This window comes from Parambassis ranga, chromosome 13 (genome assembly GCF_900634625.1).
Source record: "Parambassis ranga chromosome 13, fParRan2.1, whole genome shotgun sequence".
Classification (NCBI taxonomy): domain Eukaryota; kingdom Metazoa; phylum Chordata; class Actinopteri; family Ambassidae; genus Parambassis; species Parambassis ranga.
The window spans coordinates 6,468,274-6,482,126 of NC_041033.1; the positions used below are offsets into that span (position 1 = coordinate 6,468,274).

At 40.6% G+C, this 13,853-nt stretch overlaps 1 protein-coding gene across 1 annotated transcript in view; it reads right to left on the minus strand.

Moving 5' to 3' along the window:
• Positions 1–448: 448 nt before the first annotated feature.
• igsf11 (immunoglobulin superfamily member 11) overlaps positions 449–13,853 on the minus strand; it is an 85,607-nt gene continuing 72,202 nt past the window's right edge. The window contains exons 4-8 of the mRNA XM_028419422.1: positions 7,196–7,403; positions 6,016–6,171; positions 4,500–4,622; positions 3,241–3,388; positions 449–2,505 (exon numbers count right to left, since the gene is read on the minus strand). Coding sequence (XP_028275223.1) covers positions 1,956–2,505; positions 3,241–3,388; positions 4,500–4,622; positions 6,016–6,171; positions 7,196–7,403 — 1,185 coding nt within the window. The 3' untranslated portion in view covers positions 449–1,955. The remainder of the gene's footprint in view (positions 2,506–3,240; positions 3,389–4,499; positions 4,623–6,015; positions 6,172–7,195; positions 7,404–13,853) is intronic.

The following is a 13,853-nucleotide window of genomic DNA, read 5'->3' on the forward strand; positions in this document are numbered from 1 at the left end:
TGACAGAAATGACAGAGTCAGATCAGGTGAGAATGCCACTAATTTGCATTTGCAATTTGCACTTTTACATTAAGCCACAAACTTATCAATCATAGTTTGGTACATTTATTTGGTAGAAATGTGAGTTCTGTTCATTATTGTCACTATCTTAATATTACGTTAATAGCACTCTAGACTAAATGCTAATCATTAGCATTTATACTACATATTGTGTGTTTATTATTAACTTTAATGACATCCTTAAATTGCAAATGGTATAAAGAAATTGTATGAACCTCAAACACCATTGAATCATTGAGTTTGTTAATGTCAGAACAGTTTCTGTAAAGTTTTGTCTCAGTAAGACTTTCAATGTTAAACAGCACATTTATTTATAACCTATTTTCTTAAAAAAAAAAAAGAAAACAAAACACACTCTCTTAACTGTATGTCACACATATTGCTCCTGTGTCAAATATTGCATCAAAGCTTTAAAACAAAAAACCATTAGAAATTATTATTGTGCTTTCAGGCACAAAAAGAATGGCTAGATTTGGGAAAACTTGTATTATTTGGTTAAAATATAAATAAATGTCAGAAACACAGTGATAATTTTGACCATATACAGCATAGGTGTCAATTATTTATAGCAAAACATGCCAAAAAAAAAATGTTAAACCACATGGGATTTACCCAAAATTTTGTGATGTAATGACTACAGCCTGTCTAGCAGTTTTAAAATTAAGACATGTACCGTAAGTTGTAAAATATGTATCAGACAGCTTTTTTTTTCCTTCTTAAAATCACAATCCAGCCAGCTCTTACAATATGTAAAGTAGAAAATAGTACGGTAGGTGTTAGCCTACTGTTGGGGGGTGGGGGGACTTTCAGCATATTTGTATATTTCTCTCTTTTCTGTCTTTATAAAGCATTTATGAAATCTTATCTACGTCTTCTCAGAGCACCGCTGATGTGACATGAACCAGAACAGGATGAAAATAGCATGGATGATGTCTGTTTGCAGGTTCAAGTTTAAATCAGGGCATTTGACTCTTAAAATACAGCATGTGTACCATTTTCAAACATCACCAGTATGTGTAGAAAATGTTTGATTTATATTCTATGGGTAAAGCATATTATTAATAAGACTGTTACTGTTTATAAGACAGCAGAATCTTTTATATATATATAAAATTGCTCTGAAAAGTGCAAAAACATAATTAAAATATTTGCATTCAGTGAAGTATATTATGCAGGGTCCTAAACCCAAAAACGTCTCTCCTCCCATTCTAAGCATCTAAGGCCATTTCAACCACCAACATCACCATTTACTTTCATCCCAACATGGAACATTCACTTTTTTTTTAAAAATGCGTAATTTTCCTCGTCTCTACCGATACTGTCAAAAATTACAAATGTGACAAGAAATTATTGGAAACTGACTTAATTTGTTATCCTTAAAGGAACAGACACATGCACTTATGTGGGAATCCACGCTCCCTCTGCTTCTGTCTGACCACCATGCAGTATGGATGCACTGAGATGATGATGATGCCTTGGAAAAAAGAAAAAAAAGGGACAATCATCACAATGATCCAGCCCTGAAGTAGATCTGGGAATCCAGGTTCTGCAGGATGTTGTATTCCAGATTTGTGACATCACCCCAGTGGTTGAAAAATAGTTCTCAACAGCACCCCAACAAGGGGGATGATCAGATTCCTTCTAGTGCTTGCCTACAAAAAAGGAGGATCTGTCCTCTGTCAAGGAATTGGCATTAAATGAACTCTGCACTGTAATATCCCAGTTTGTTTTTAGATAAAAAGGTCGAGACATACAGAAAGACACAACTGTAAAGGGCAGCGGGCTGCTTCAGCCCATAATCGGTTTGTTTTTCATCAGTGGATTTCAAACATCACAACCAAAAACTAATTTAGTCTTGTTTTCAAAGCTAACAGTTCATCAGATGAGATGAGATTTCAGACCAACGAGCCAGCTCTGCTCTGGGCAGGCACCATGACTGGCACTGCCCCCATCCGCTCCAGTGTAGCCTGGCTCACGGCATACGAGTGCGTGTGCTGCCCATGCGTGGACGTCACCACCGGTTTGAGGCTCACAGAGCCGTTGCTGCGCACCATGGCGGGAGGGGACGGGGCAGAGTTTGTGGTGACCACTAGAGTCTTGGGTGGTGGGAGCGTGTGGCTGCCATTGGCAAACGATGTGGTTGTTGCCGTCGTGGGCTGCGGGTGGCGGGATAACGGGGTGGAGCCCGGGGCCGTGACTGCTGTACTGTGACCGTGCGTTGCATTCTGGGCTTGTCCGTGTCCACCATGAGTAGCAGCAGAGAAGGTCTGACGTGTGTCTCCATTGTAGCGTGTGTAGGAGTTGGTGTCATAGTTGGGTTTGGGGTTGTGCCAGTAGCGACTGTTGTATGTGTTGGTAGACGTCAGCGTGTCGTTCTCTGAGGACGAGGCATCTGCATGGAAAGCCTTCACTGATGATGACCTCTTAGGAGGAAGGTCGTCTTCTCTGTTGAGGAGACATTTCAAAGAGAGGTCAGCTGGACGGAAGTCTACACACTATTACTATGACTATTGTTATTTATTATTGCCCTGACAGTTCTCCGTAAAGCTTAATAGAAATAATGAAGTGAAGGTGTCAGTAACATAAGAAGTGACCATTTTAAGACAGCCAATACTACTGATCTTCTAATGATCACTGGAACCTTTTTTTAACTAATAAAGTACTCACATCATTCTGGACTTCTGATTTATTTGAAATTGATTGCAATGGAAACCATTGCAGTCCAAAATAAGGCAGATGTTGTTGCAGCGAGCCAAAGCTTCAGCTATGTGAAAATGATTTATCCTCCACATGATTCCTGGGCTCATTCATGGGAGAAATTGCAGCCCATGTAAACAACTGTTTGCAAAGACAAATTAGCCCGTGATGATGAAAAACAAAAGAATCCTGGCAGGAGATTAAATTAAACCAATTGATCCAAACTTTAAATCCAATTTACTGGCTCGCTATCTGAGCTGCATCTTCATGATGGCACTGCTGACACACTTAATAATCAACAAACACCGACGCTACTGCTGCATTGTTTTTTGAGTTTCAAAACACAGCAGATAGGCCACAGTGTGAATGAATAAGTTATTATTTAGGTACATATATGGACATAAGGAGGTTTACTTTCCCACTAATCCTATTATGTTGTTCGTTACTTAATGCAACAATCTCTGGCTGTAATTAAAGCCAAACCTGATCTCATTGGGGATCTCTTCCTCATCATATTTGTTCTTGTTCTTCCAGTAGAAGAGTGTGACCACCACTAACAGAGAACAGATGATGACAGCCAGGATTCCTGTGGCGATGGTCCCTGCTATCAGACCCACACTCTGAGGCTGGGCTGCAGGATGGAGACAGGAGGAGAGAGGGAGAAGATAAATTAAACAAATAATTCAAGTATATTGTTTTCAAGAATAATTTACATTCTTCACAAATATAGTACAGAAGTATGCTTGAATGGTAAAGAGTGGCTCCTAGTGGTGAGACAGCCAGTTGAATAATCCCTTCTTTCCTAAACATGCAGGAGCAGCTGTGGTGGCTGTCAGTTCAGCTTAAAAACATGAAGGAACATCTCTAAAGAGAGTGTTTGGTTTGTCTGTTCTAAACCTGTTACGGAACCTGTCATAGCAGCTCTACGTCAGAGCGCACTTGTAGAATAGTCTTCAAAGAAAAGCAGTGAATGAAACTCAACAGATAAAATAATTACAGCACCTGCTGCTAGATAAGAGGCCCCACTTTGATTTTTCAAATTCACTACAGAATATATAAAAAAAAGAAAAAAAATGGCATTCTGTGCCAGTGCTAATTTCCCTGTTGATGTTGGATGTTATTACATTTGAAGAAATATATTTCAGATCAGATTTGCTTCAGTATACAGATATGAAGGATCTGACCTTAGTTAGTAACTTTGTTAAAGTTACTAAACACCCTGCAGTGTTTCTAATCCAAGACTGGAGCAAGTGTTTTTTATTTCTTCTTCTGGTGAAACAGAACAGTAAAGTTAAAGTTAAAAAAGCAACAGAATATTTAAGTTGTTGTCCGCAGTTCTTCTTTTAAATATTGAGAGCCAGCACTGAGTCTGACAGACAGGCAGAGTATATTTGATGTTCAGTGTTGGTCTGTGACATGTCAGGAAAAAAAAAATCCCTGTCAAGCTATCCAAACTGTCTGACCCTGTGTGACCTCAAAGAACTGTCTGCCTGTCAGTATGCTGGCATCTGCTGTAGAGACTGCTGCTATGTGCAAGATGTCGTTTGCTCGTATTGTTTGTTTGCTTCTTTTTCTGCTTATGTCAGTTTTTTTTACAAACGTCACTCACAGAGGACTTTAACTTTTGTCCTGTCTGTCAGACAAGGAGACAGATTTTTCCATTTATATCTGTACACCTGTAAACAAATATAGCCATGTTGCATGATACCTGATCTGGCTGCAGTGTGTTTGTGTTTACTTACGTGCCACCACCTGCAGGTTGAGTAGACATGTGCTCTTGCCAATAGCGTTGCTGGAGGTACACTGGTAGAGTCCTGAGGTGCTGGTGCTGATGTTTCTCAGTGTGACTGTCCCCTGCATCTGGTCTGGAAAACACACAAACACACAAACACAGACACACACAGACAGACAAAGCCACACCAAAATTGAAATGAGTAACACATATGTATGTACCCACTGTTGACGCACACAAAGGTATGACCCTATTAAACATAATAATGTTTTATATCAGAGTTCATTTAAAAAAAAATCAGACATCACATTTTTAACACAAATAAATACATTCTTAGGATATACTAATATTTACTGTATGACACTGTTTTCACACCAACAGGGGGTGCTATATACCAGCTTATAAGAGGAGTGCAAGTGTTCTGTGCAGTGAAACAGGAACGCTGCAGACTCTTTTTCACTCATGATGGATGGGTTGAGTTGAGAGATTAGTGTTTTATGGCTGTACACTACTGGGTTCATTTAAATAGCCTCATATTTTGTAGGAAGTCAGATGTAACGCTGTTGTATAACTGTTGTCTTGGCGATGACATGACAGATGTCACAGCTGTCAGTGTCAAACTAAACACTCAGAGAGTTGGCTGTGACACTGACAGTCCCATTTTAATACAAAACGGCTTCCACCTCTTTGCTTTATGAATACACGCACACAAAGTCTTATTCCCAATCCTGACTTTTCCTCTGTTTACTAATGTCACCGCAGTTTCAGTGAGATGCAGTTTGACCTCTTTGAAGCTCTTGATGTTATCATTTCAAAGAGCTGATTGCCAAACATGCAAATTAGAATTTCTCAATTGACATATTCAACAAAACGTGATCCACCTTTGTAGATGAATTTGCAATTATGATTAAAAGAAAATTAACATACATTTCTCACCGAGTGTTCAGCTATTGCTTTTCTTTAATGTGATCATTGTATGGTTGGGCTTCTACTAACCAGTAATGTACAGATAAAGAAAGTGGTGACTGGTGATGAGAATTAATTCAATGTGCAGAGGGCACAGCCGGAGAAAAAAAAGAAAGGAGAGTTCACAACACCAGTGTTCTCTGATGCGGAAAACCAACTACACCTGTCCATCCTGGATGGATACAGAGTCACAGTCTGGCCTCTGCTGAAGTAAAACACACTGTGAGCATACTGATTACACCATTCCATTTCTCTCTCACAATGGCAATGGCTGGCAGAGTTGGTGTTCAGCAAGAGGGAAGGAAGGAACCACTACAAAAGAGCTGTCACACACAAACTCATTCACAAATTCACAGGTCTGTGAACTTCATCCATCCATCGTCACCCCTCAGCAGGGTTAGCGGAGGGAAACCTTCGGGCGGGTGGGCTAGAGTTCGGGCCTGGCACATGACAGGTGGCAGTGATGGATACATTTTTGGTCTGAGCTACACCACGTGTGTAAGATTTACCAGCAAAGGTGGGGCAAAAGGGAACTCCGATGGCCAGCTTGTTTGTAATACCTTGCATGGCGTTGTGCGGCAGCTTGGGCAGCGCGTCTAGCTTCTCCCAGGAGTAGGACGGCGTTGGAATACCTTCCTCTGAGCTGCAGATCAGCATGATGTCACTGCCTACATCCAGCGTGCCCTGGATTCGACATGCTGGCACTGAGGGGGGTACTGGCAGATGGAGAGAGTGGGTGGTGTCGTGTTAACCACTTTACAAAGCAAATCAAATGTTTTTTTTTTTATAATTGCAGTGAAAACTAAATATTCAACAGAGCCGAAGAATGTCACTAATCAAACACTGCTTACTGGAAAGTGTTAGCAAATTTCCAGCTCATCATGATGATGACAGTGTTTAAAATGTGGATGATTATCTTTGTTTGAGCTCTCTGGCAGATGTCAGTCATTCTTGATTTAAAGCAACTAGGTTGGCCCTTAATGAGAACCACACCTGGCAGGTGTCTCCAGCTGATGCTTAAGTGAACACCTGTGATTGGATTGCATCATTTGTAAAGCATTCCTGAGCACAATTATGTCACTACTGCACATGCTGTAGACTGAAACAGAAAAATCTGAAGCTATCAATCAATATTATCAATCAATATTTTTGATTTTAGTACTTTAGATGATTTTAGTACTTTAGATGGGATTTAGTACTTTAGTACTTTAGATGAGACGTTTAGAGCAAGGGGATGGAGCTCGTAAATAAACCAGAGGGATCCTTGTGTAAAACGTGATTTAACCCTAGGTGATGAACTGTGACTATGTCTGACAGCTCACCTATTTTAACTGAAGAATGTCATTAGCAGGTGGACCCCTTCTCAACACTGTCATCGTGACAGGGGTAATTTATAGTAATAAATAGTTAATGACGTGTGGTGCTTTAATGCACACATCGCTCGTTTTAAGAGACGCGCAGTGATCCTGCTGCTGCTGTGTGATGGCCGCAGGTCTGTCATTGATCTCACCTGTTACAATTTCCCCATTGTGGGACTAATAAAGGTTTCTTAATCTTAATCTACAGAGCTCTTATACATTTATAACAATAGCAATGTGCAGGCGAATATATGTGAAACTGTAGAATGAAGTAAGTGAATCAGTTGTCACTGTCACGAAGTAACACACTAATGCCAGGTGTGATCAGAGCCTATTAATAAAAAAGAAAAGAAACACCCTATAGTGATGTGCATTTAGTTACCCAACACTGTGAGCCCAATGACGCCGATGTTGCGCCCCCCTCTGTCTGGAAGGTTGTTGACCAGGCACTGGTAGGTCCCAGTGTCGGACAGCTGGGTGTTGTTAATGAAGATGGAGGCACTTGTGCTTGGCATGGTGGCCACGAAGCCCACACGACCGTTGAGGTGGTTGGCGAGGCTAAACACCTGGCCGCCCTGGTAAATGATCACCTGAGATTAAAAGGTCACAGGAAAGAGAGACACAAAAGGTAGAACATGTAAAAAAGTTGAAGGTAAAAAATAAACGGAAAGATGCAAATCAAGGAGAGAAATCGGTGACACAGAGGTCAAGGAAAAATGTGGAGGGGGAAAAGCTTTGAGCTTCTTGAAAATTTCCTCTAAGAACCTGTTATATGTGTCTCTCACTAGAGGGAGACCTATTTCTATGAAGAGGATGAAAATAGCTATAATTTTCTTTCCCTATTTCCTGGAAGAAACAGACAGACCAACTAAAAAAACCTTTTATTTGTAAGTGGTTCCTTCTAGCATAGTGGTTGGCTTCAACACACTAAAAGTATACTTTCATGGTACTGTATGGCTTTTCAGATAAAAGCATCTTCTAAATGGTATGCATAATTGAACACATTTTAACTTGGAAACATATAAACTGCAAATCTGATAAATCCAAAAGTAGAAATGCAGTCAGCATTCACATCCAGCAGAGCTGTGAGCACAAAAACTGCAAAAACTCCAGCTCTTTATCGCCACATCAATGACCGCTGTGAATAATCACAGTGCCAACACACTTGAGCAGATAAATTCACGCCTTCAGGTTGAGGTAATCTTGTTCCAGGTCCAAATTAAAAAGCAATGAGGGATCAGGTTGTTTAAAAGCTTCCCTCAGGCTTCAAACTTAGGGCTGAACAGCTCGTCTGAGGCCGAGCCACATGCAAAGCAGCTCTCACCCCTCAGCTGGGCCCACACAAAAGATGAAGGACACACGCAAACACATGGTACATGCACACAAGTCTGGCACTCACACACACGCACGCACACACACACACACACACACACACACACACACACACACACACACACACACACACACACACACACACACACACACACACACACACACACACACACACACACACACACACACACACACACACACACACACACACACACACACACACACACAAAAGCATGGAGAGGAATCAGAGGGGCTATTCACTTTACTGAAAAGAGTCCTCATTGAGCTGTTCAAAGACCCAGCCAGGGAAACAGCTAGCACCAGTGTGTTTTTGTGTGCATGTATGTGCATGTGTATGCATGAGGATGATGAAATGGCAGTGTGTGTGTATGTGACCGTGTCCTCCACCACTGCTTAACGATTGTAAATTGCGTGGCTGCAATTTCCTGAGTGCAGTACGCTCGCTTTGTCCTCTTATGTGCAGATGAATAGGCAGCTCCTCAGCTGTGATGGGAGCCTGCAACTGCATCTCTTCAATGTGTGCGTTTCATTTACTCACCAGGACTGTATCAGTTTTGAGCTTGTGTGTATGTGTGTGTGCGCGTGCGCATGCAGGCGTGTGTGATTGCTCTGTTTCCCAGTCTAATAACTGTGTATTCTCACATGTCTGTCCACTTTCTTGTCCTTTCATATCTTTATACAGGTTTTTTAGTCACTGCCTAACTCTAACAGGCAGCACTTGAATGACCTGTGCACCTGATGACCTAACAATATAATCTGCATGCTCAGTGAAAGTCCAATCAATCAGCCTCACACACATCATTCTGTGTGTGTGTATGTGCATGAATGGGCTGAGGATTAAAGCTAGCACTAACCTGTGCTCAGTGTTGGGGAACTAGTTGGATGTACCAATACTACGTGATTAAAGTACAAGATAAATGTACATTCCTATACTAAAAATGGGAGGGCAGGGCAGAAAAGTCTAGTCAGGGACACATTTTGAGTGCCACACCTTGTCTCCAAAGTTCCACACATGTACTGAAATTTTGGGTGATGTTTTTGATTCAAATTTGATTTCAAAAGCCTCTTTTAAACTGGACAAAAACTTCACAACATCTGGCTTTTGTCTTCAGCATGAAACCTCATTGCCATTCATTTCCAAGCCAAATGACGTAAGTAATCACATTTTATTTTATTCATGGCTGAGTGGCGGTGTTGGACACGTGACACATGAATGGATTTGGTACAATGCATTGTTATGACTGGCCCTGATTTCAGATGCATCTGTGATGTTGAATCTGAAACACAAGGGGGGGGGCATACACACAAAAAACCCCAAAAGAAACAAAAGGAGTCCCATTCTTGCGACCAGGTACTTCGAGGCATGTAGTAATGACATTAGACAAAAAGACAGCAACAGAGGTTTCTTTCTGGGTTCATTAAAGGGGCTCTAAACAGTGCATAGTCTAAAACAAACTGTACACAAATCTGGAAAAATAAATCTACAGGTAGGACAAAAGAACTTTATAAGTTTGACAGACAAACACTGCTTGACAGGTTAACACTGCCATGTTTGTTTACATTTTTATTGCCTAGTTTAAAACAATTCTTGGAAATGCAATAAACTGTAAGACAGAACAACATTGATGAAGTAATTAAAATCATTCAAATCAAATTAAATTATTTTATTAATATGTGTCTCTGCTAGTATTTTTCCTAATAGCCAGTAGATATTTGCTGACAACACGAGCAGAAAAATATGCATATACAAATTGTTGTTCCAGCTTCAAATGTGCCACATTACCCTGATTTCTAGACTGTGCCTCTATCTGCTGTGTTGATCCATCAATGTCTGCGTCTATGCATAAATCACCTCATCCCCTCGCGTGCCCTGGTTGGCTTTGTGGCTCTGCACAGACAGAAAAGAGGTCATGGCTGGAACTCAGATGGCGTACAGCCCTAAGAACTCTAGCTGGACTAGCTGGACGTCCCACTGCTAGCCCAGCGGTAAACCTCTGCTACATCCTTTCGGTAAAATCCTACACATAGATACAGCACAAGCATCTGCACACTTTGGACCATAACCCCGGTCATCCACCCCCCCACTCCCCGCACAGTAAACGAGAGTCACAACAGGATGGTTACAGTAAACCTTTAGAAATTCTCTGTCACTGTACCAGTTCCATGATCATATCCTACTTCTGAGTGACCCTGTGAGGACCCCGCTGGCCTCAGACATGAGGGATACTGCCACCGCCTCAATAAACCCTGAATAAATCCCTAAACCCACACAGCCTCCCTTCAATTTACTGACTGTAAGCTGCCACTGTTATCTCTTTCGATCCTCTGAGACATATTCTGAACAATATGTGGCCAGATTCATTTTGCTAATATATCTTTTCATGCAGCTGGATTTACCTGATTTATCCCATGAACTACAAAGCTACTACACAATATATACACATATTTTTCACGTATGTGTCGTGTCGTGCATTCAAACACACTACAATTAGTACTTGTTTTTTTTTCTTACAGTTTTTCATGTGAACAGTACAGACAACACACAAAAAATGATTTTTGTATGAACAAATAAGGGGAAAAAAATGGGAATTTAAGAAGGGGAAGTTTCTTGGGATAGTTAAGGGTGCATTAAAAGCCCTGAGTGGGATCATTCATAGGTCTATACAGAGTCTTAAATGACCCTTGGACAGCATTTAATGGTTGATCATGACACAAAACATGCACATATTTGAAGTGAAGTAACAATGCATGCTCTCACTAACACAAAAACAAAACCCTGAAGATGAGCATATGCTTCTATGCGCTGCAGTATATAAACTATATTCACTAGAATATAAACACAACTGTTGTATCTTGCTTAACAACCTGTCATGTTTGTTCTCTGTAATGTATGATGTTTGTGCATGTTTGTTCCTCTCTCTCTCTCTTTCATCCTCTCTGTCCTGTCTACCTCTTCTTCTCCTCCGCTACTCGGCTGACTGTCAGCAGGAAGGTTCTCCCTTATGAGCTGGGTCCTGCTCAAGTTTTCTTCCAGTTAAAAGGGAGTTTTTCCTGCCACTGTTGCTCTTAAGGGGGTTTAGGCCCTGGGTCTATGTAAAGCACCTAGAGACAATTGGATTGAATTGAACTGAATTGCAGTGTAAGTGATCCACATGGCCCAAGACGTTAATACAGTCATGGATACCAGATCAGATCTTTAAAAGTGTGCAATGTCACCAGGTGTGTAGGTAACCTTGGATTAAAGTGATCAGAGTTATTTGAGCAGTCCAAGTTATCCTGTCCTTTTCCTGCTTAGCTGTCTTTAAGAAGAAACCCTGCTCATGACAACGTTCTTTTGCTGACTGTGCATACTGATGTCCCCGGAGAAAGGCAAGCAAATAATAAAACGATCCCTCCATGCTGATCGATAAAAAAGTATCAGATTATTGTGTGTGCGCTGAAGCTGAGAGATTGGATGCATAACATCGTCTCATTCTTTCCACAGGGAGGAGTTCCAGCCACAGAGAGCCTACATGCCAGTTTTGACTGATGAAACGGCTCCTTGTTCATTTCTTTGACGTGTCCAGCAAAAAATTAGTTGAAGGGCGGTTGGAGAGAGAAGAGGGTCATATTTCGAGGGCATGTGAATGCAGCATGTATTTGAGCCGCGCTCTGGCAGACTGTTGGGTTCAGCTAAGGATCAATCTGATCATCTAAAATACTATGACAGATGTTCTCAATTACAGATTAACATCATTTCTGCATCACAGATTCTCTATGACCTCAATTTTACCAGGGGTGCACTGAAACTGAACAATTTTTAACCATTTGAAAAAATAAACAAAATGTTCCCTTTCCAGGAACTGATGAAAAATAAAAATAATATCCACTTTAAGAATATTTACCAAACCACATTTTAAAGACTGATAATAGGACTCACATTAAAAGTCTGTAGGTGTTTACGAACTTTAGATATATAATCAATTTTTTATTGATCACAGGAGTTGGTTTATCAGGTGGTAGGATTGCAGAGCGAACCTGGAGCTTTTATTAGAGCATAAGTAACATCAATATCCCACAAACAGTTTAAAGAGGATAAACAACAGCTCGGAAACATAAAACCATTGTCTGTGCGTGCATGTGTGTGTATGCGTGGGTGTGTTTATCTGGATTATCTCACACCTAGCGGCCGACAGGGAAAGAGGTCAGGACATTTGATCACTACAACAGCATGATGGACAGATTATATACACCGAAAACAACACATGAACACACACGCACGCACACACACACGCAAACCCACCCAAACACACAGGTACAGCTACATGCCAACATGCTGTAATCTGGAGCTCAGCATGTCAGGTAATCAGAGTAAACAAACACACAAGCTTAAACTCAGACAGAGTCAAGGCAGTTTAACAGTGGCATGTCTATTAATAAGCTTAATAAATGGTTGTTTGAGAAAACATTTTTTCTTTCTTTTCCATTTCTCATTCTTGTATATCTTTTATTTTAATCTGTACATTTGAGACATGGTTGATAAGTTTGTGGCCTAAAGTAAAGGAGATGCATGCATATGCAAAGTGCAGGTTTTACATCACTAATTTTTGTGGTATTTTTGTTTTATGTCATTTAGAGAATCCAGATATCTAAATGACATCTAAGATAAATCAAGAAGTATAGAAGTAGGACTATGTTAAAATGTATTTATATAATGATTGCTTAGTAAAACTGTATTTTTCACTATAAACTGTCACTAACTAACTGTCAGCAGTTCCAAGACCTACCACTAGAGGCTGAATGTAAATGCAGGTAATTATAAACAGTAGAAATAATGTGTTGTTTACCTACAGCCTCTTTCAAAATATTGTTTTGCATATATGACAACTGTTATTTCTCCATGTAACTTACCTACATAAACTATATTAAAGCTTAAAGTTATGCACAATTAAGGCAAAACCACTTTGAGTGACATGTGGGTGCCGTCTCGGTTGGCGGGACACTGGGCATCAAAACCACTCTTCAGATGCCCTATGGGTGATGTCACAGATGGTTTGTCCATCTTTATATGATTCTTTATCTTTATATAATAGATTTGATGTTCTTAACTGAAACACAAATCGCGTCTGTGTCTTCCTTTTGCTCTAATTAGTTAAGAAATTAAGCATCTAAGCAGACACCAGATGCACCAGGCTGTCACACTCTCCCTCTCTTAGGCATAATATACGAGGTTCATACTTGACTCATTAAGTTCTATAGTCTATAATGTGGAGTCAGCCGTGTAATCTTAAGGCAGTTAGGCAGTGAGTGAAGCCTCAAACAACATGGCAATAAAAGCATCAAGGAAACATAGGACAGGATTAAAGTCAGGCAGAAAACAAACCGCAACGTTTGTGCTGTCACAGAAGTCGACAATCTCGAGCACTCGCCTCCTAAGAGGGCATCATCTCCTGCAGACCTGATCTGAACACAGCATTCAAATTTGAGCAGACAAGAAGATCCGAGTGGCCAGAGAGAGCTCACTAAAGTGCTAATGCAGGCATCGCAAGTGTTCAGTAATTCTTAATGGCTTTCAGCATCAACTGTAATCATTTATGACACTCTCTCTCTCCCTTTAAAATGACCTTGTACTTTTTCTGTCGCCCAACACACAGCACTTCATTTCATCTCACACTTTTTAGACAGAACGCCAATTTCACGCACGCGAA